The sequence below is a fragment of the Lolium rigidum genome, chromosome 6 (genome assembly GCF_022539505.1).
Source record: "Lolium rigidum isolate FL_2022 chromosome 6, APGP_CSIRO_Lrig_0.1, whole genome shotgun sequence".
Classification (NCBI taxonomy): Eukaryota; Viridiplantae; Streptophyta; class Magnoliopsida; order Poales; family Poaceae; genus Lolium; species Lolium rigidum.
In genome coordinates, this window is record NC_061513.1 from 21,519,171 (window position 1) to 21,542,566 (window position 23,396).

At 46.3% G+C, this 23,396-nt stretch overlaps 2 protein-coding genes across 2 annotated transcripts; both read right to left on the reverse strand.

Moving 5' to 3' along the window:
* Window positions 1-8,935: 8,935 nt before the first annotated feature.
* On the reverse strand, window positions 8,936-10,589 carry LOC124662275 (phospholipase A1-Igamma1, chloroplastic-like). Its single transcript, XM_047200131.1, has one exon. It carries the CDS (start codon window positions 10,496-10,498, stop codon window positions 8,936-8,938), a length of 1,563 nt encoding a protein of 520 aa, XP_047056087.1. The 5' UTR covers window positions 10,499-10,589.
* Window positions 10,590-19,830: 9,241 nt separating this feature from the next.
* Window positions 19,831-22,388, reverse strand: LOC124662276 (callose synthase 3-like; the record flags this gene model as incomplete). Its single annotated transcript, XM_047200132.1, has 10 exons — window positions 19,831-19,950; window positions 20,060-20,075; window positions 20,147-20,238; window positions 20,336-20,428; window positions 20,549-20,665; window positions 20,755-20,865; window positions 21,030-21,123; window positions 21,212-21,336; window positions 21,533-21,633; window positions 22,214-22,388. Coding segments are annotated over 10 exons (1,044 nt in total), but the record flags the coding sequence as incomplete, so codon positions are not given.
* Window positions 22,389-23,396: the final 1,008 nt, after the last annotated feature.

The following is a 23,396-nucleotide window of genomic DNA, read 5'->3' on the forward strand; positions in this document are numbered from 1 at the left end:
TCCCGCCCTCCTATCACTTTCCCGCCAACCTCGGAGACACGGTGCTTTCCTGCCAAAACTTTAGGGTACAGTTCCCGACACCTCCAGTTCTTGCCCTAAGACACAGTGTTTTCCCGCCAAAACTTTGACGTACCATTATAGAAGCGTCCACTTTCCCACCCAACTTTGAGACACGATGTTTTCCTGCCAAAACTTTGGTGTACCGTTCCCGCCCCGGAGCACTTTCCCGCCCAACTTTGAGACAAGGCGTTTTCCCGCCAAAACTTTGGCGTACCGTTCACGCCCCCGGACACTTTAACGCCCTACTTTGAGACACGTTGTTTTCCGCCAAAACCTTGGCGTACAGTTCCCGCCCCGGCCACTTTCCCGCCCAACTTTGAGACACGACACTTTCCCGCCAAAATTTTGACGTACCCTTCCCGACTTGGGCACTTTCCCACCCAACTTTGAGACACGACGTTTTCCCTCCAAGACTTGGCGTACTGTTCCCGAGTTAGCCACTCTTCCCTCCAACTTTGAGATACCACGCTTTCCGACCGAAACTTTGGCGTACCGTTCCCGCCACGACCACTTTCCTGCCCAACTCTGAGACACGACATTTTACCGCAAAAAATTTGGCGTACCATTCCCAGCCCGACCACTCTCCCATCCTACTTTGACACATGATGTTTTCCCTCCCAAACTTTGGCGTACCATTCCCGCCCGGCTACTTTCCGGCTACTTAAGCGAGATTCGATTAGATCCGTCCAAACTTATATATATTCGAACGAAATTTGACTAAATTTAAACTAAACCTAATCTAGAAGTAATTGTGGCGGCCGGAGGCGTCGTAGTACTGGTGGAAGTTGTACATGTCGTCGATGACCACCTCCTCGCTTGGCGGGCTCGTCCTTCACCAAGCCGCTCGGTCCTGCCTCGCCGTCGTCGGTGAGGTCGACGAGCGGCTTGCCGGAGTCGCGGATGGACATGGTGATCGCCATGTCGAGGTCGCCCCTCCAGGCGCCCTTGTCGTTCATCGACGCCAAGCACGCTGTTGTTGTTGGCCGCCCATGTTGGATCCGCCCGCTCCTCGGCGGTGAGTTGAGACCGCCAGGCCTTGATGCCGTCCCTCCATTGGTCCGTGCCCGGCTTCGGCGGTGGCGGGATGCCAATGCCGTTCATGGCCATCTTCCAGCCGCCGCTGCTTGGCAGCCGCATGTCCGACGGGACTGGATAACGGCAATATGAGTCTATAGGCGTACCAACGGCTTATAGTTCACATGAAATGATAGGCACACTTGCCACACACGAATAATATCTAGGGAAGGTTTTCGGTGGCGTCGAGAAGCTAGGGTTTCCACATATTGTACCGTTCACGCCCCCGGACACTTTAACGCCCCCGGACACTTTAACGCCCTACTTTGAGACACGTTGTTTTCCGCCAAAACCTTTGCGTACAGTTCCCGCCCCGACCACTTTCCCGCCCAACTTTGAGACACGACACTTTCCCGACAAAATTTTGACGTACCATTCCCGACTTGGGCACTTTCCCACCCAACTTTGAGACACGACGTTTTCCCTCCAAGACTTGGCGTACTGTTCCCGAGTTAGCCACTCTTCCCTCCAACTTTGAGATACCACGCTTTCCTACCGAAACTTTGGCGTATCGTTCCCACCACGACCACTTTCCCTGCCCAACTCTGAGACACGACATTTTCCCGCAAAAACTTTGGCGTACCATTCCCAGCCCGACCACTCTCCCGTCCTTCAGCGTGAGGAGGCCCTCTTCGTGAGCATGGGTGCCGACTTCGACGCGCTGCCCCCACCTGCCACCACCGCACAAGAACCTAAAGTCAGCGAACAGCCTCCTCAACGCCGAGCTGCAGCCGCACATCGTGGACTACGACTGTCGGCCAGGTCCGCCGTTTTCCACTTCGGCGTCGTGCTCCTCGCGGTCGTCACAGGAAGATTCTCCTCGCAGTACATGCTCAACGCGCTCAGCGGGGCGAACGTCGTGAACTGGGCGGCAGCGGCGGTCAACGAGGGCAGCGAGAACAAGGTCCGCCGTGCAGCTAGTACATATTGCTGTCGAGTGCGCCAAAGCTATGCCAAAGAGTCGGCGTAACAATGCCAGCAGCAGGCCATCGCATTCGTCCCCGGTGAACTGCGTGATCTCGTCCCCGTGAACCGTAGCTCACGTATGCCCGGCCTCGTCCCTATCAACCTGGAGTAGCTCACGGATGCTCGGCCTCGTCCCCGTCAACCTGGAGTAGCTTACAGAGCACGGGATACAATCCCCTTCTCTCCTTGTACTGCCGCTGCTCCAAAATAATGGTCGTAACTTCGCTTCGTAGCGTCCATGTTTGAGGGTCAGCAAGTAGGCTGCTTGGATACGGAAGCTCGCCATGTATATATGCACATGCACACGGGCCTTGAAATAGCGTACACACATGCACCAACCATCAATCCCACGTTGCTAGCATGCGTATGCACGTGAAATCAGCACCTAGTGGCCTTAGACCGTAGTGTTCTTGCCAAATAACCAGGAGTCGAGGCGGTGCCGCATGACACCGAGTCGCGCGGCCAGCCGATGTACTCTGTTGTATGTGAACGCGCTTAGACTAGTCATAATGAGAGTAACATAGAGTAGTAACATGCACATGTTACTACTCTATGTTAATACCTTCATAGTGGCATAATGAGAGTAACATAGAGTAGTAACATAGAGTAGTACCATATGTGTAGTGACATGCAAACTCATATTTATTATGTTATAGACTCATCTTGCCTTGGGAAGTGTGATGTTATAGTAACATAGCTAGTTACCACATCACTTTCTTCCTTCATATATTATCATACCATGTCACTAAAATGCCTTGAGATATGTGATGTTACTACTATGTGATGTTACTACTATTAGGATTGCCCACCACATTAACTTGGCATGAGCCTGCTCAATTATGGCTTCTTAGCCTGCTCAATTGTAGTAGCTGGATCATGAACGTCAACCGCCTGATTGTCAATGGAGATATTGGTACCTGGACATGGCGCTGCCTTAATGCCCGACCCGGCGTACACACTGTGAACCAGCCGGCTTGACGATGAATCGGCCAAATGCAAGGTGCAGTTGGAGTCGTTTCACCACCGCAGACCTACCATCTTTCGTGACAGCCAGTTCGCAATATGTGTGACAAGACATGGAAGTCTTAGACAGTGAGAGCGACGCCCGGGCTGCGACATGGATGGCAGCTTTGTCCCATCAGATATGTAGACTAGTTCAGCCACGAGCTCCGCGTTGGCGAGCTCCGACATGTGAGCGGCACCTCCTACTGATAGCGAGACGACACGTGAGGGCTATGCAATGTCTACCAACACGGTGCCCATGAGAGATGTAAACAATAATTAGCAGATTTATTAGCAGTGACTCTCACCATTAGATATGGTCAGGGTTACCATCTTGTTGATCTTCATGGTCATGTGCGCACCAGGTCGCTCTCAACCTCTCGGCCGCCTCCGCGAGGTGAAGGCGAGGGGTTGTCGCTCGGCCATGGCGTTCCACTGGTCCTGCACGCATGTGTTGCCGAGGATGGCCGGCATGCATAGCTCCGCAGGAGCCTGCGAACGCTTGTCGCTGCAAGGCGTGCTGCCGCTATGGGCGCGCCTGAAAGGTCCGATCGCTTCTCAAAAGAGACCTATCTTCTTGCACCATCTCGGAAGACCTCACACTTTGCCGTCAAGTGGGACCTTGCCCCTCGGTCACATGTATGACCCGACGTCGCTGGTAATTTTAGAGAGAAGAGAAGGGGATTTTTTTGATTGGGACTTTTTTTGCGAGCGAGACTACGTGATAATTTCTCGAGAGTGAGGGCTCACAATCATGGATTCAGCGTGAAGCCACGACATCCGATAACTTCTTTTCCGTAAGAGATTTCCAGTAGATGTAGACTACGAACCATGTATATACATGCACACTAGTGGAGAAGTTGTACAAAGCAATGATTAGAACACAGTGTGGCTGGCATCATTCATACTAGTACTAGTAAACTATATACATAGGAGCACGGGATTCGTTTTTTAGCAGCATGTCACACATGGCGTCACCCAGCTGGCCATCCCACTCTCATCCCTTTTTTTGTGCATCTATCTGGATCTAGTTGGTCATGGATGGGTGCAACGGTGAATCAAATTGGCCCATTAATTAGTGCAGCTGCAGTGTGGCCCAAGCTAGAAAACTGATGTGCACACATGCTTTCCTTGTAATGTTTAGTCCCACCTTGCTAAGCTAGAGAGGTTGGGACCAACTTATAAGGGGGCCATTTCATTGTCTCCTAGTTGGTAGAAAACCACATGGACACCATATATATAGCGCGTGCGCTCGCGTGAATATTCGCGACTCGACTTAAGACTTTGGACGCTTGGCGATGGCGGCTAGCCTAGCAAATAAAATCTACTTTTTCCATTTATTTTTCGCAGAAAAAGCTTCCCAGACCTTTTTTTTTACCTAAGCTATGAGAAATGAGCAGGTTAAATTCCACTCTTAGGACTAAGACGCGGAGCTCTTTCAAAAGTTCAAATCGAATTCTACCTTTTGAGGTGCTTGTGCTCCTTGTCCGCACTGGGAGTCTCGTCATCCTAGATCCTGTTTTTTTGTATCGCTTCCTTAATTCCTTCCTTCGACCATAAAGTTAAAGAGTGTACAAAGTTTTACTTGGCCCCTGTTGTAATGTAACATAGAGCCCAATCAATATTTGGCTGAGAGTACAAATTTCAGGGTATGTTTTGACCATAATATTTCGGGAGGTTTTCTTTATATATTTGCGAAGTCGTTGGACCCTATTGGCATGCCATGTATGTTCGTGCATTGGAATATATTGTTACTAGATGATGCCATATATTGTTACTAGTTAATACCTTGTCAGCGGCCAATATATTTTCTTCGTGAAGTTTTGTCACCATCCAAACAGCGCTACATGCAGTATCAGAAGCTAGCTTATGGAGTTTTCATGTCAGCACGAAAGTTAAGACAATATTTTTCGGCACACTCGATAATAGTGATCAATGAGGCTCCTCTCTCAAATATATTGAACAATCCGGAAGCTACAGGACGTGTCTCCCTTTCCCTAAAAAAGATGCAAGAAATAGTGGGGAGATCAAGAGATTGATCAAGCTCTTCAAGGTCAACAATGGAGGAGAGAGAATAGATGGGAAGAGCTGTTGGGGAAGAAGTGGACGAAGGATATAAATAGGGGGCTCCAAAATATAGCTGTTGGGGCAGAAAAATGGCCAAAAAACACGCCCGACCGGTACTATCGCTTGTGTAACCGGTACTACCGCTCGCGCATAAAAGACAGGCATAAAAACGGTGAAAACGATATCTCGGGCCGGTACTACCGGCCATGTACATTCTGCGAGAAAATCAGCATGAGAAACACGCTGGAAAGATGGGCTTGGGCGGATGCGGGAATTGGGCCGGTGGGGAGAAGCAGCATCCCGGCAAGGCGCGAGGAGAGGGCAGCGCACGTGCGTGGGCAGCGAGCCGGCGGCTCGTCCTTCACCAAGCCGCTCGGTCTGCCTCGCCGTCGTCGGTGAGGTCGACGAGCGGCTTGCCGGACTCACGGATGGACATGGCGATCGCCATGTCCAGGTCGCCCCTCCAGTCGTCCTTGTCGTTCATCGACGCCAAGCACGCTATTGTTGTTGGACGCCCATGTCGGATCCGCCCGCTCCTCGGCGGTGAGTTGAGACCGCCGGGCCTTGATGCCCTCCCTCCATTGGTCCGTGCCCGGCTCGGCGGCGGCGGGATGCCAATGCCGTTCATGGCCATCTTCCGGCCGCCGGCTTGGCAGCCGCATGTCCGGCGGGACTGGATAACGGGCGTGGTACAACGCCCATGCCTCCGCCACGGTTAGGCTGCCGCGGCCGAAGCCGTTCGCCGCGGCGATCTTGCGGGAGGACGCGGTCGACATTGTTTGGAGCGGCGAGGAGAAGATCTGGGAGGGGCGGCGGTGAAGAGAAGGTTTGGGAGCGGCGAGACACGAACCACATGGCGTCTTAATGTACAGCGGCGGCAACGGGCTCCAAAATATAGCTGTTGTGGCAGAAAAACGGCCAGAAAATGCGCCCGACCGGTACTACCGCTTGTGTAACCGGTACTACCGCTCGCGCATAAAAGACAGGCATAAAAACAGTGAAAACGGCATCTCGGGCCGGTACTACCGGCCATGTACATTCTGCAGAAAATCAGCATGAGAAACACGCTGGAAAGATGTGCTTGGGCGGATCTGGGAATTGGGCCGGTGGGGAGAAGCAGCATCCCAGCAAGGCAAGAGGGAGAGGGCAGCGCACGTGCGTGGGCAGCGAGCCAGCATCGGCGGGCGGGAGCCTTACGCTTGGTCAACGCTGCCTCGATCGAGGCGAGCGGGAGCGAGCTGGCGGCGGTAGCGCGTGGCGCTCGGTGCGAGCGAGCGGCGGGAGCAGGGCTGACCGCGTGCAGGTGGGCCACGACCAGGGAAGCTAGCTGGGCCCATGGCTAGGGCGGCCTAGTGCGGGGAGGAGCAGCGGCCAGCTGCTGCGAGGCGCGGGCTGGCGGCGGGAAGCGGGCGGTGGAGTTGGGCCAGCGGTAGTTTCGGGCCCGGTACCGGTTCGGTACCGGTCCGGATCCAGGGGCTCCCAGAGGCCTGTGCGGTACTGGGCCGGTACTCACACGGAAGTACCGGCCGGCCCAAGAACCTTTTTTTTCTTTTCTTTTTCAAATATAATGCAACTATAAAATCTATAACTTGAGCTAGGAAACTCCAAATGAGATGAAATCAATTTTGCCGGAAAGAGGACGACAAGAGCTACCTCTACACATGGTGAAAGCATTGAAACAAGTGAAGGATGATTTTATCATGAGAATAGAGGTGTAACCTCTCAATATGGTAAACCGGGAAATCACCCAACTCGAACATGCAACATGCGATGCATCCGGAATCTGTTTCCGATGAGTTAGAGCTTGTCATGAGAATAAACACAAGCTCTAAAATATCTCATGGATAAGAACCAATAACAACCAAGAAACACGATGCAATGCATGCAAGGTTTGATCTCTCTCCGATGATGCGATCCACTATCCTATCGAGCACAAACCTTGTCCTTGCGCGTTTCACTTGAGCCAGCAAGCTCCGTCTTCATCCCTCTTCAACCTTGTACATCCACCGTCTTCATTCAACATACACGCCACCATTTTCATCCATCTTGTACGCACGCCACCGTCTTCATCTCTTCTACACCGTCTTCGTCCCTCTTCATCTTCTACACCGTCTTCATCTCTCTTCGACACCGTCTTCGTCCATCTTCTTCAATGTACTCGATCTTCTCCATCTTGCAACCTTGAGACCAACACATGGCTATGGACACAACCTAAGATAGATTCTCAATATAACCATTTATCCATAGGGATTGTCATCAATTACCAAAACCACACATGGGGGCTCCATGTCCTTTCACATATGCTCTAGGACTCCACAGTGAAAAACTATGTGAACATAGGTTTCCTCCAAATACCATTGGACTGCTCAATCATTTCCAATTTGCTACCCTAGTTCGGACAGACAATGCCAATCAAATTTCAGCATGATATGCTAAAGGGGCAATGGAAAAAAGTTGCTCCAATGTCTCATCGAGCGGATTAGCGCAAAGTAGGCAGTCAAAGACATTTCCAATATTGTAATGTCTCTTTCTATTCATATTACGAGTGTTTAGTCGGTTGGAATGAAGAATCCAGCAAAAGAATCTCAGTTTTGGATGCATTTGAACTTCTATAACCAAGCAAAAGAAATGTGTAAGCCAAATCTCGAGTATTTTCTGTTTTTCGCTGAGTACTTTTAGTATTAGGCAAGTGAAAGTTTGGACAAGAGAGAAAGAAGCGGAAACTCCAATTGTAGCCCGAGCTACAAGGCTCCTTTTTTCTTGCAAAATTTGAATCTAACAGTTTAAAGTTTCAAAAAATTCCAAAAACAAATATCTATGTAGCCAATGATGTACTCTACCATTGTACAAAATCTCAGGATGAAATACGTTATATTCGAGGCTACAGAAAAATGATAAATTCTGACAAATGTTGGAAGGTTCAAAATCTACACTGTTCACCTTATCAGATCCACAAATTTGTGAATTTTGCACAACACAAAATACTCAGTCTTTCATATTTCTTTTTTTTGTACAGTGGTAGAGTACATTATTGTCTACCTCTAGATTTTTTTTATATTTTTTTAAACTATGAAAGGCTATATTTGATTTTTTTTTTTTGAAAAAAAGAGCTTCATGTAGCCCGAGCTACAAAATGCCACACCCGAGAAAGAAGGGGTTTCGATCAATAGGGTAGGGTAGCGGATTGGGTTATTGGGCTACTTTGATCTGAATTGGACCAATGTTTTGTTAGAACATAGGGCCATGCTGGCTTCTTTGATTCAGCGGAGCACACAGTGACAAAGAGCTAAATGTACCATATAAGATTTTTGAAAAGTCAAACGATATCAATTTTGACCAAGTTTTTTTGGGAAAATTATCTACATCTACCATACCAAATGTATACCTTATAAAAATATACATCACGAGGAATCTAATTGTATTAAGTTGGTATTCTAGATGTTGATATTTTGTTCTACATACTTGGTCAAACTTTATGTCGTTTTTACATTTTGGCAAGGATGAAGTACTATTTACTTCTGTACATATATATACATGGTATTGATTCATTGGTTCAAAGTTCCGAACAAGTTGCCCTTTTCCCCTTTGAACCGAACCACAGTGTGGCCGGTAACTTCACACAGCTTGGTAAAAATATATCATCCAAAATCGTATTTTTTCTTTAATATTGGTATACATTATTGCATAATAAGCTTAATTGAAGATCCACGTACCATCTACACATTCGAGCTACTATTCCATTCTAATTTGGAGTGGCACGGCGCGGTCAGGTGGCGGCGGCGACGGCGAGGCCGAGCTGCGCGAGGTGGAGGTCGGTGTCATCCGGGTGCTCCTCGACGTCCCTGGGGCGGTGCGGCAGCGTCCACTTCCCTTCCTCCGTCCTGATCATGCCCTTGTTCAACTCCTGCCGCCAGCCGGCCGGCACCATGTGCTCGTCCTTGAGGAAGTCTGCGGCCTTGTTCACCAGCGCCGGGTCTCTCCCGCCGAGCTGGAACTCCTTGCCGCGGCCGGTGTATCCGTCGAGCAGGTGGAGGTGCGCCTCGAGGTTGTGGAAGCAGGCGAGGTCGAAGGTGCGCTTGAGGAAGGGCGACACCTCGTGGTCCAGCGCCAGCAGGACGCCGATGTGGGAGTAGACGCTGGGCAGGCCCAGCGCGTCCGCCAACCGCAGCAGCGGCATGGGTACGAACGCCTCCGTCAAGATGCCGGGCACCTTGGGCACTGTGTCGTGCACGTTGAGGATGCGCAGCGCCTTGATGCCCAGCTCCCGCTCGAACCGCTCCCCGAACCAGGTGTTCCCCACGCGCGGGCCGGAGAAGGAGTAGACGCACACCGGCGCCTTCACGTCGGCCGACGGCGACACGTTGGCGCCGGTCTCGGCGATGTCATACGCGCTGAGCATGGCCATGGCGCTGCCGAGGCTGTGGCCGGTGACCGTCACGCTCACCTCCTCGCCCTTCCCGGCGTACAGCTCCACCAGCTTCCGCACCTCGGCCAGCACCTGCTCCCGCGCCGAGTACTTGCAGAACTTGCACGACGGGTCCTTGCCGGTGTACAGGTCGGCGAACCCCGCCTCCACCTTCACCCTCGGGTCCTCGCACGGTATCCCGTACTGGCCGATGGGCCTCAGGAACGCGCTCACGTCCTCCACCCACTCCAGCTTGGTCACGGTGCCGCGCCACGCGACGGCGATGTCGCGGCGGCCGATGCGCGCCGTCTCCGCGTCCGAGGACACGGCGATGAAGCCGATGAAGGTGGCGGTCTCGCTCCACATCCGGTCGTCCAGGGGGTTGTGCTTGGCGATGCTGAAGTTGGGGAGGTGGACGTGGGAGGTGGCGTAGATGTAGCGGGTGACGTCGTAGCCGACGCCGGCGAGGCCGACGTCCTCGAAGAACCTCTTCGGTGGGTACTTGCAGGTGCCGCAGTAGCGGGAGAAGCGGTCGTAGTCGAAGGAGTCGTAGCAGGCCTGCGCGAACTCGCCGTACCGGATGAGCTCGCCCCGGAGCACCGTGTCGATGGGGTCCAGCAGCCCTTCCCAGTTGTTGCTGCCATGGATCTCCCGCCACCGAGATGTCAGCTGCCCGTCCGACCGCCCGGACTCCTCGGCCAGTGTGCCGCGCTCCATGTCGCCGATGACGGAGGCCGGCTTCTCTTTGGCTGGTGCTTTGGCTTCGTCGGTCGACAGCGCCGAGGTGATCACCAGCCGGGACGACGAGCGTCGTCGACGGCTGGTCAAGTGCTGCGAGGGCAGCGGCGCCGTCGGCCGGCACGGAGGCAGCACGGTCCGGGTACCGGCGAGCGAGAGGTTGGAGGAGCACGACATGGTCGACATTGCTGCTGCTGAATTCCTGATTGGTCGATCGACGGATGTACCTTGGTGTGTGACTGGTATGTGTGAGAGGGTTTGGCACTAGCGCTCGCCCTACTTAGTGAGAGTCGTTGTGATCGATGAGGTTTGAGCGGTTAGCTCGCGTCTATATATACACGTACGTCCGCGCTGCCCTACTGATTCGTCGCGAGGGTTCACACATCCACTTGTTTTTTCGACAATGCCTGATTCATGCATCAACATTCGTGCTAGAACTTAGCAAAAGTATCCACTAGTTCTCTCTCAGATTCTCCAACTCAAGTCCCTAGCATTTTACATAAAAGATCCTGGATATTTATGCATACTGTTCACTGGTTCACCACTCTCTATCTCTCATCTCTCTCAAAATGTTGGTGTAGTCTTTGTTAAATGAAACAATAAATATGTTTTTTGATAAAAAATATTATTATGGCGATACCAATTACACTCAGCATCTGCACCAACAAGATGTCACGAACATCAAGGATGCACACAACCAAGACACTATAGATATGTGTCATACCAAAATTGAAGAGTAGGGTATAAAACGAAAAACGAAAAGTAAAATGGCATCCTATGTTTTAGGATAAACGCATTATAGAATATATGGCGTGGTATTTTTAGGGCCTTTTTGGATCGCATAGAAATGTAGAATTAAGACAAACACAAAGACTCCGATAGCTTTGTGAGTGTTGTACAAAGGATTCTAGAACACAGTAAAAAAATATTGTATAGTCGTTTGAACCTAACATATGAAAAATTCCTTGATCCTACGTGATCAAGTACTCCGGAGTATTAAAAAGTGGTTAGACTGGATGGCCTAATTCCTATGGAGCTGAGGCATAGGAATCCAATCAATATAAAATGTCTCAAGTATTGAAAAATGAAAAACTATGTGAAATTCCTACAATCCAAAAAGGTCTTACATGTGTCATAATAACTACTTGCGACAAACTAAAACACTTAAAATATTTCTCTCATACATGTGATATTTTACCTCACATAATGTTTGCACTATCTATATATCCTAAGATAAAGAATTTGATGTTTCATGTATCCATTACAAGATAACTTTATTTCATTAATAAGTTCAGCAAGCAAGAGAGGATGGCTGTCGCAAATGCCAGGGCCACCTTGATAGTTGGTGAAAAAATAAAACCATCCATCAACTATCCAAGCTGTCCAATGCATCTCCATTCGAGCTAGAACTTCTCTATAATATCCGTTAGTTCACCTGGATTCTCCAACTGAAGTCACTAGCATTTACATAAAAGACCCCAGATCTTTATGCTTATTGTTGACTGGTTCACCATTCTCTCTCCCCCTCTCTCGCAAAAACCTTACATTATCATATTATATTATACCATGAAATGCTCAAACAAAATCCGATGCATAAGTTCGGGGAACACCATAGACACATTATCGGCCTTGGGCTACATCACATGTACAAACAAATACCTATTGCATCATATATATATTGCCAATATAAAATAAAATCTCATCTTCGGACACCGAACTCTTAGCATAAATCAAGACAGAATTAAAGTATTTTTTGAGGAAAAAGGAAGGTAAAGTTACGTTCTTCTTGCAACCAAAAAATATACAGTACATGGAACATGAGAGAAACAAAACGTACGCGGAGCATGAGAGAATGGACTGCCACGATAGGCTCGTGGAAACGTGTGCGCTCCGTACATTGGAAGCTGCCAAAATGGACGATTACACCACAGCTTGCCCGGACGTACACGTGAATCGCATGTATATGGTCCCGGCCGGCCTGATCGACCTGCCAGGAGCAAGAATCGTATGTACGTTTGTTTTCTTCTGCAAAACAAGGTTTTTTTTTTAAAAAAAAACACAGTACAAACACGCTCACATACACGCGCATATACACATACTATAAACACACACGCATATTCTGCCCTTATAAGCACCTCTGGAAGACTGAGCCAGCGAATTGGATCTTGAAATTGACGAAGTCACCACATGCGCCTCGCTGTCGACGGGAACATCGCTCCCACTAAATAAATATTCCGTCTTTACGAGACACACATATATGAGGTTTAAACTTTGGTGGGATGGGTGTACAACCACCCTCCTACCCACCTAATTTCAGGTTGGTTCTCTCTCCAAAACAAGGTTGAGACCTTGGCACCTCCATCAAAAAGAAGCATACAATATGTATTTGCATTTTATTTAACAAAGAACTAGTATGAGGATACAACAAATGACCTAAAACTACCACGCACGACCTATAGACCTAATATTGGGAGAAGAAAACGCCAGCATGGCCATATGTCCCCGAAACACAAATAACACTCCACAAGCAAGGTACCGGGTATCACCGAGTAACCTTATGGTGAAATAGGGGCACATCCACACTAGTAGACTCCTAGCGAGCACCTTTTGTCCTTACTTCAGAAGTCGTAACTTCTGTAATCTTGATGCCACCACGACGCCCATGCAACCCCTCCACCATGGGCGAGTCCATCTTGGCTCATCCGACCCCTAGACCCCGCTGCAGTATGCCGCCATGACTCACCATCGTCGAAGTGATAGATGCAACACCGCTCCATGACTAGATCCCTCCAGCTAGAGCTTGTTCCAAAACGATGCTACTAAGAGGGAGAATGACACCGAAAGTGTCGACATAGCCCGATCCGAGAGACCCAGATCTAGGGTTTCCCCTGAACATGTTTGTCGGGCAAGATATCCGCATCAATGACGCCTCCAACAAGGTAACGATGCCCACGACCGCTGCCATTGTCAGGCCTGATCGAACAATACTTTGCCTCCCACATCAACCATGAGCCAACACGCCGTAGGGAGGGAGCTAGCTCCATGCCTTGCCGAAGCGCTACCTTCAGAAGGTTGACCAGATGACTCTGGCCACAACCGCTAACCCAAGGAGTCGCGATGGTCGCCGTCCCTGCAATACCTCGAGACAACCCTCCTCCACGTGAAGGGAACCATCGGGGCACGTCCCCAATCACCCTTCGTCTTTGTCAGCCGGGCTTGGCTACCATCACCGGCGGCGACAACTGCCTTGAGGAGGAGATTAGCAGCCTCTCGCTAGGAAATTGGTGGGTAACCTTTGGACTCGCCCTGCGAGAGTGGAGTCATGATCAGATTTGCATGCCACTGAGTTCCCTCTGGAATGACAAGAAGCTCGAAGCACGGAGCGCGTTGGTCTAATTGGTCTTCATTTCCCCCCCCCCCCCTTTCTTTTCTTTTTTCGAAAGAAGCAGGAAAAAATCACGTTCGTACATTTGATGTTTTGTTTTGAAACTGAGAGGCATGACACCTTCATTTTTCTACTAGTAGCACATTTGGTGGCAACGAGAATGGATGGTGCTTTTGGAAGGTGCCAAAATGGATGATAGCTATGGTTCGGCCGGACGCACAGTGCACACGTGAATCGTATGTACGCGTGGGCCCGGCATGATCCTTCTGCCATGCCAATAGCAAGAATCGTATGTGCCGCGTACTCCTACATGCATGCACCAATGGATACAGTGATCGGCCCGTGGCCCATTACACGTTCGCTGGCTTCGTCTTTGCTGCCCACACTACTACTCCGTACATACGCGATTTGTCCCGCTAGCTCGCTTCGTCTTATTTCCTTATTATATTCATACGCCCCAGTTTGAACCCTCCTCCAAGATATTTAAGAACTACCGAAATGGATAGATAACATATAAACTCACTAGTATATATAATACATGAAATCAATACTGAATTGGATAGTCATACACTCTAGAGGGTCAATATTTTTCTCCTACTCTGTTTTATTTGGTTAGCTTTCGAAGGAATTTGTTCCATAGTTATTATAGACTTAAAAGGATCTTTTTTCACAAATGAAATATTCACAATGGTATAAATGGTATTGTATGTACAATGATATCCATTAATTAGAAATTGTGTAACATAATATTACTTTATATTGCATTTAAAAAATGCCATACATATTTACAATATTTATCTCTAATTAGATATAGTCCAAAAATACTATTTAAGATCATGCATGGACGGTTTGTATCAATTAAATTGATATGTGTTTTTTGATAATATATATGAGTTATATATAAGTGAAAAATATTGGTATACTATAAAGTCGGTAGGTTCTAGGGATCTGAGGCAGCCACACCACCAAAAAATATTTACACTTATTGGCACCAAAATGACAAGCAAGTTAGGCAAACAGGTGGGCTCAAAAGGTGGTGACGAATAGGGATCTACCTCCCGAAAATGTTGTTCTGATTGTGAACACATTTTATCCCATACTCATTGCTCTGTATTGACTATTGTCTATTCCCTGCGCAGAGAGTTGGGTCCCATGTAATAATGGTTGGCATGCTAAAATCTTTGTGGTCCAAGCGGGACATCCTGCACACGGCGTTTAATATGGAGTTGGGTCACCATAAGAATAAGACCACGACTAACGGCGCAACAAAGTGTCACTCTCATTTGATGTGTTCGAGTTTCTTATCGGATACACGGTGTATCCTGTAGCATCATAGAAAATGCACATAGCACATATCTCAATGCTCACATAAACGACGAGGATACCATGCAGCTGTACCGGGAGCAAAAACGCCTTCCACTCTGCCTCCTTTGTTTCAATTTACTTTTTGCATAACTTTTTGTTGGATTTTCCATATTACTCTGTGCGAGAGCAATAGTTTCTGTAATTGCCCCTCCACTTTTTCTTTCCGTTTCACCTAGCGCGCGAGTAATCCACAATCTTCGATCCCGTGAGAGAATGGAAGAGGCAAGTTCTCCCCATGGATGTGGGAGTCTGCACCTGAACGGGAGTGAAATGAGGACAAAGCGGAGTGTGTGGCCAGCCATGGTGGCAAGGACTCGGCAGAGAAGTGTTGGACTCTACTTCATGTATTTTTATTTTTAGTTGTTTCGGTGTACAAGATATACACAAAACCACAAGAGGATTTTTTAATAGAAAAAAGTTTAAAAATAAAACACGATTCATCCCGCTCTCGTCATCTTAATTTGCTACATAGGTTACCAAAAAAGTAGTTTGTACCTGTGCCCGGCTTGTTCAACCTGCAAGAGGAAGAGTTAACGTGGAGTTCATACAAAGTATAAGGGGTACATGTACAGGCAATACACGTATGTACTAGAGATTATGATTTTGTATTTAGGATTTTAGGCACGCATATGCTTGATGGTCATACACTCTCAATACGTATAGTATTAGTATATAGAGATATTTGTCTTATTCATACACTCCACTTTGCACCCTTGTCCAAGATATTTAAGAAATATATTGAAATGGATAGATAACATATAAAATCACTACAGTACATGAAAGTAATACTGAAATGGATCGTCATACACTCTAGAGGGTCAATATTTTCTTCTACTCTTTTTTATTTTCTTACTTTAGGTGGAATTTGTTTTACAATTATAGAATTAAAATGAGTTTTTTAACAAATGAAATATGCAACTATACCAAAATAAGCTTTTAGAAAAAAATGAAACTTCTATTTTTGTTGGTACAAATGGTATATGTACAATGATATAGATTAGAAATTGTGTAAAAGAATATTGCATTGAAAATGCCAAAATATACGGAAACCCAAAACTGATCACGGATGCAAATGCACCCGGTATGTACAGAACATATTTTAAAAAGTTAAACAAATTAGGAAAAAAAACTTTGCATGTAGAGAGACATGTTATATGTGCCCACATAAAGTTTCACATAAAAAGGTCAATTTTGTGCCCTATGTAAAAAAGACAAAATGTCTCGAGAAATGGATTATTTTAGCACCAATTTTTTTCTTTTTTATACCGGACACGGAACATGTCGGTTTTTGCTCAAACAACTTTGTGAGCAAATATATACGAGATATTTTTTGTATTTGTTTGACACTTTTTGATATGTTCAAAATTTATTTCAAATAAAGGGTGCATATGCACCCGGGTGCAGAAACACCTTCTCCCTAAATATAGTAAAAAATACTATTACCTCCGTTCCAAATGTAAGATTTTTTTAGAAAACTAAATTATGTTTCTAAAAATGCTTATATTTTTGGAAAGGATGTAGTATTTAAGACCATATGTTGAAGGTTTGTATCACTGAAATTAATATGTTTTTAGTGGTAATATATGTGAGTGATATATAAGTGAATTTATTTTTTATAATATAAATTGGGAGGATCTAAGAGCAAGTACAATAGAGCTGAGTCAGCTAGTTATAAGGCATTTTACATTAGCAAAATCTTAGATGGAGAAGAGAGACATGAAGAGAGAGAAGAGAGCGGGCGAGCCCGGCTACAACACAAAAAATGAGAGGATACCGCCCACCTACAGCTGACGCTATATATATGTGCATGCATACTTTTGTACAGCCAGCCCATCTCGAAACATGCAATATTAAATACTTAATTAGTCTGTAGAGCCAAACTGTAATAGCCAAGCTATTGTACCAAAAAAAATGTCCGTTATGGGGTACAAGTAATTATGGTTCATTTTTTGCTGTTGCAGAGCTAGATGCATCTTTAAATGTTAATATAGTGGCCCACATTGAGAGTAAGTCTTGGACTTAAATGGGACCCAACTAATACATGAATTCAATTTTGCGTTAGTTTAAAAGTAGCAACAGGCCAAGTCTGAGTGGAAGAATTTTTTCATGATTGGGTTCCTCAGCAAAGATAGACTATTGGAGCTCGTGTGAATTAATTTTGCTAGGCACTCATGTTGTGATTAAGGTGACTAGAGAGACTCCAAAGTGTCAAGAAAAGGGTAAACTACATATTCTGATGGTAAAAGTTGGAAATGTATCAAATTGTGCGAGTCTTTAGTTTGGCATGTCTGAGATAGGATCTGCTTTGTGACATGAGCTCAACATTTATATGGAGATATGCAAAAAAAATCTAGCATTAACAAAAAAAAATCACTACAAAATATTTGTATTTCTATGATATTTTCTTTGAATTAGAATCGTTAGTGAAACAAGGTTGGTCCAAAAACACAAGTAAGAGGGGAGATAAATCAAATATAGGAGTAAATTATGAAGGCATAAAGTGATCAAGGAGACATGGTTAATAAGAAAAGAAATTAGGAAACTGATACAGAGGAAATAAGTTTGGGAAGCAAAGTGTGTGTATCAATTCAAAACAACGCATAATGTACATAATAAAAATGTACATGTTGATTCATCAAAGATAAAACATTTGTGAAGTGAAGAACACAACAATGGTGTTGAAGACATTATAAATGATGCAATAAGAGATTGCGAGAGAATCATAATAACTAGTGATGGGGAAAACTTGCGGGAGACTGAGGTAACTAAGAAAGCCTTAGAACTTGAAGTTCAGGAGCAGAATAAATTATACCAATATGCACTGGAGAGTGACGAAAATAGTTGATTTTTAACAACTTTGATCACACAATACGGATAAAAAAAATCCAAGGAAGAGGAATAAGAGGATGGAGAACTTGTGGATTACAATAAGAGTCATCAATAAGCTAAGCATTTGATGCTAGACTGAGAAAAAATACCGGGCAACATGTTTCCGAAGAAGGCACTAAAACACATATGAACTCATAAGATGTGATAGGCTCAATGATAGAGAGGGTCCGAATGTGGAGGATATGCAAAAGATAAGAGCTATATCTAAAGCCTATTATGGCGATTTCAATGATTCTGATGTTCTAAATTCAAGAAATTTATTCAACTTATATGGGTAGTGAAGTTGACATCAATTTAGGTTGCTCTTTAGATATGTCAGCTACTAATCTTATTATTGTGAGAAAAATAGAAGAAGAATGATATGTGGTTATGATGAATGAGGTTAGAAAACTATTTGAGGAAAATGTACCCAACCCACTAGTACATACTGATACTAGTGATGTTGATATTAGTTAGTTGTCTTCTGATAATGAGATTTCAGGTTTGGATAAAGAAGATGAATTATTTAATAAGGTAATTTTTTTCTACAAAAAGTAATTGTAACAAGCAATCACTGGTTATGAGATGTGTGATGATTGTTGTTTCTTGTAAAATAATAAGAAGGCACGGTGTTAACACCGTACTCGGTCTACTAAAAATTGTCGGAGGATTGCATAGTAGCGACATACTCAATCGAAATTCTAAATTGAGCTATTCAACTTGAAGAGTGGTTGGCTGTAGAGGGTGGAAATTTGAATAGAAAAAGAGGAGACATATGGCCTTCCCCTCGATTCTATTGGCCCACTCTATCTGTTGTTGTTGTTGTTGTTGTTGTTGTTGTTGTTGTTGTTGTTGTTGTTGTTGTTGTTGTTGTTGTTGTTGTTGTTGTTGTCTATGTAGCCCAATTGCCTGCTGCCAGCTCAGGTCTTGATCTAGTCACACAAGGAGTAGGGCGTGGCCGTACCGTAGCAAATTTAATGGCAACGATACCTACCGGTGTCATATTTACCATCCATGAGATTAGTGCAGCTTTTGACATTTGTTTAATATGAAATTAATAATTAAAACATAAGTGGAACTTTTGTGAAACTAAAGTGATATATAAAAAATATTGTGAAATATTCTATTAAAAAGTGAAACTGATGACGTCAATGCTACATCACTAGGGTTTGTTTCACAAAATATTCGTGTTTCAGTTATGCAACTATATTTGAGATTTATTTCATAATTTTGTGGAAGGATTGGTCAGCACATAGCTGATGTCACTGCCGATGTCACTCCTGTGGATATAGTTACTTTTAAAAAGAGGTTTCCCGTACGGCTTGCGAGGCCTTCTCTCTGAATCTCAGAGTAAATTGTAAACCGAGGGAGTAACTTAGTTAGGCACTCGAAAAGTCAAAACTTATTTTCTGCCGTTTTACTATTTTTTTGTTAAGAATAATAGGCTCACATAAAAGTAGAAGTATGTTTGGATTACCAAATTGTAAAACCTGTTTGTAAACCAAGCGGCGATGGTGTCATCTGCCCATGGTCCATGGCGGCAGTAGTGCTGAACCAAAACGAGGGTGTTTTTTTTTTTTTTGAGCAAAGGGGTTTCCCCCCGATTTCCATTAAAGAAACCATAATGTCTACAAGTTAAGGGTAGAAAGAAAAGAAAAAAGAAAAAAGAAAAAAAAAGTCTAGATGATCGGACTTATTTTTCCACACTAGTCCTAGATGGACAGAGGAGCCATCTTTTATTCAGCACTAGATGAGATTATCCAGCATGACAACTACCAAGGAGAAAAAGAGGACATATTACAGACCAAACATCTACAGGGATAGGAAGTGAGGACATGCTAATAAGAACTTCCGTTTTCACTTCAGCTTCAACAAGCTTCAGACAAGATGCACACATCCTTCAACCTGTCAGCCTCTGGATGATTGGTCTCCATCCTCTAGGCGCCTGGAAAGCTTCACTTGACAACTGCACGAACAACTTCACTCCCCAGTTTAAAGCATCTCTGCTTTCCTCCTTGACCTAAAGAATTGCCCAAGAAGAGATCATTTGCCCGATTAGATTAGTAACAGCAATAGGATCGTTAGGTTTCACAGATCGGAAGCACGCATTATTTAGTGAATCAAAGTACCATGAAGAGCTTATAACTGCAGGCCTGGGTTAGATCACATAATCATGACTAACATCTAAAATTTACACTGAAGATCGAACATCATACCATAAGCTGCTTTTGCGGCCAAGGTACTTGCACCATCTCTTGTAGTTTTTAAAGAGCTTCTTCATAACTATATCCAGCGCATGATCATCTAACTGAAAATATTACCAAAAGGAAGTGAGTAAACAAAATCATTACACAAGGATCCATGTGCACACACCTCTCGCACGTGTATTTTGTGAAAGCCAATACCTTTGGTTGTTGCTCAGGTTTGGAAAGCTGCCTTATATGCACGTTGGCAAGCAAGAGTATGAGATGTTCTCTTTGATTGGATACATTATCTTTCTGCAAAGGTGGTGGATGAAGTGAGAGAACATGTATCAGCAGTGGTGGATTTTTGCTGAGGCCAGAGCTCACAAACAGGTCATCAACATGAATACTTGTGATATGAAAGTGGTGGGTAACCTGAAAGCCAAACATAGCTTGCAGCCAATCAAGAAGATCTGCATTCGCCTTCTTTTCATGGTCCTTGGGCCATGGCAGACCCCTTGTGTTACGAAGAGCATAAAAAGCAACTTGTATCTACACATAAGAATCAAACATGGCATGAGTCAGTATTGTTATCATATCAACGTCTCTCCAAAGTATGGCAGGAAGATGAGGATGGGAACCTCAGGATATTGCATAACAGCCTGATGCGCGCTGTCAGGATCGAGCGGGAGGATATTGAAAGGGAGATAGAGCTTTTTCTTCTCCTCGACTAATTTATTAGTTTCCTCAATCTGCAACAATTACAACGGGGGAATGAATGGCGGTGTATTTTTGGTTGTCGTTGAGGAAACGAAACAAACCAAAACAAAATAATTGCAGTATGACAAAAGAAACAAAATGGTGAACACGCTAAGAATCCACCATAGGATAGGAGCAACAGTGAAGTAGGACTCACTGATTGATCAAGTTCTATCTTCTGCGAAACATTGACGGCCTTGAGGACCTCAAACAAGACGGCTGCAGTCTGGTACGCCTTGGTGAGCTGAGCACTGAGCAAGCAAGCAAAATAAGCGGGTGAGGCAAGATACGAGTCAGCAGCATGTGGACACATAGAAGAAGAAAAAGAGTTGTGCTCACCGGTCAGCTTTATCAGCGGCGTTCTGAAGCGCCTGGATGTACTTCTTGTAGTAGTGCTGGTAGAAGCTCTGCATTTCGCGCGCGTCGCTCTGTTTCACCCGCCCCTTCAACGTGGGATCATTTTCCTGAGGAAGCAGGTAGGTAACACGTCAAGCATATGGTAAACATTTAATATGGCACTTGGATTTTGTGCAATTAATCGCACAGGTGTAAGGTAAAAGAGGTGATGGAGCTCTTTGAATTAATTGAAGCTACAAAGCCTATAATAGGGCATTGTATTGTAGTAACGCATTTCCATCGCGCGCATGCACACGTACGTACCCTTTCGAGCCTCTGCAGGAGCGCGGTTTTGAACTGGCGAACTCCACGTCCGCTGGAGGTGGGGTCGAGGCGATGCGCCTTCTCGAAGGCGTAGAAGCGACCTGCACAGGAGGACATCCATTGGTCATTCTTGGGTGAGGCAGCAGAGCAAGTGGTAGTACTAGTATGTTCTTTGTGGTGCAGCTAGGGAATTACGCCGACTCCGTCCAAATAAGTCAACTGTTAGCACTGGTCTGTTTTAGGGAGTCTAGGGAATTACGGGCACGCCAAATTAGTTAACTATTATTAGTGTGGTGAGAAAAATAGTAGTAGTGTGTAGGGCATCTAGGGGGGAAATTAGATCAAGGGCATCTAGGGAATTATGGTGACTCCAAATTAGTTGACTATTATTAGTGTAGTGTATGTATGAGGAAGATAGTAGTAGTATTAGTAGTTTGTAGGGCATCTAGGGATTTCTTATTTTAGATCAAGGGAATCTAGGGAATTATGGTCACTCCAGATCAGTTAACTACTATATGTGATGATAGTCCTAGTACTCGCTCATGTGCGTCGTCGTCCGGTGGAGTAGACAGCAGAGTAGAGTATAATAGTACAAGTAGTATAACGCAGTGCTAGTTGCCTTGGTAAGTACTGTAGTAGCAGTAAACAAAAGAGGAAGAGTGGAGAAGGAAGGAAGCATACATAGGTAGGCGACGCGCGGGTTGCTGCCCTCGACCTCGTTGGCGACGCGGAGGATGGGCGCGATCTCGACGAGCGAGGAGGGCACGACCTCGCTGTCGAAGATGGACTCGCCGAGGTTGCCCGCGGTCTGGGTGCGCAGGATCCTCCTGCCGCCGGCGCCGGGGGCCGGGGAGGCGGAGGCGTCCCCGCTCCCGCCGCCGCCGCCGCCGGGGCCCGCCCGCCTCCCGGACGAGGACGCCATGCGGTGCTGCTGCTGCTGCTTCTAGGTGCAGCCGGTGCCCCTGCAGCCCGAGGGCATGCCAATGGCGCGCGGGTGGTCCGGCCGGGGAGACGGCGGGTGGACGGGGGCAGGTCCGGCGGTGGCGAAACCCTAGATCGGCTGGATTTGGTTGGGGATGGAGTGATGGTGGTGGTGGGTGCAGCGCAGAGCTCCTCGTCTCGAAGGAAAGGAAAGGGCGAGCGAGCTGATCGATAATTCCGGCTCCGCTGCTCTGCTTTACTCACTTTTCATTTTCACACACCAAACTGACGGAACGGAAACGGGGAAGAAATGGGTGAGACCATCATTTTTTATCCTTTTCCTTTAGTTTAGCTTCATCATTTTTTCCATTATTATCAGACGACTTGACTACTGCTGTCTCAGTACGGAGTTTGCTCTTTGTCCATCCACTTGTCACTCTACCGGGATTATATTAAGCTCAGGATACGGCCATTGTCGGCTTTCCTGCTAAATACTTTGTCCGGTAGTACTAAACTCACTTTGCTTATTGCGTGGCTATATCTGGCTGGCTGGTGATGGTGCCTACCAACCAGGCTTTGGCCTCACAAGTTTCGGGTGTGTTCACATTCCAAAATCTACTGTATATTTTATACAAGTATATATATAACCGCCATACTACCTCTTCTCTCTCTCTCTCTCGCCCCGCTTGCTTTCCCCTCCTCTTCCTCGCCACCGAAATACCAAACTCGTTGGAGTCTTGCCGACGGCGACGATCCTAAAACGAGCTGGAGGAGAGCATTAGACTTTAGGGTTGGGAGGTGCAGGCTGCAGCTCGTCTGCGAAGGACTTAGGGTTTGAGGGGTGCGGCTCGTCGACGCTGGAGAAGAATGGGCATGGGGCTTAACGGGATGGTAGGGCGGGGCGGCCGAGACAGAGATCGAGGAGGGCGGAGGGACATCGGGT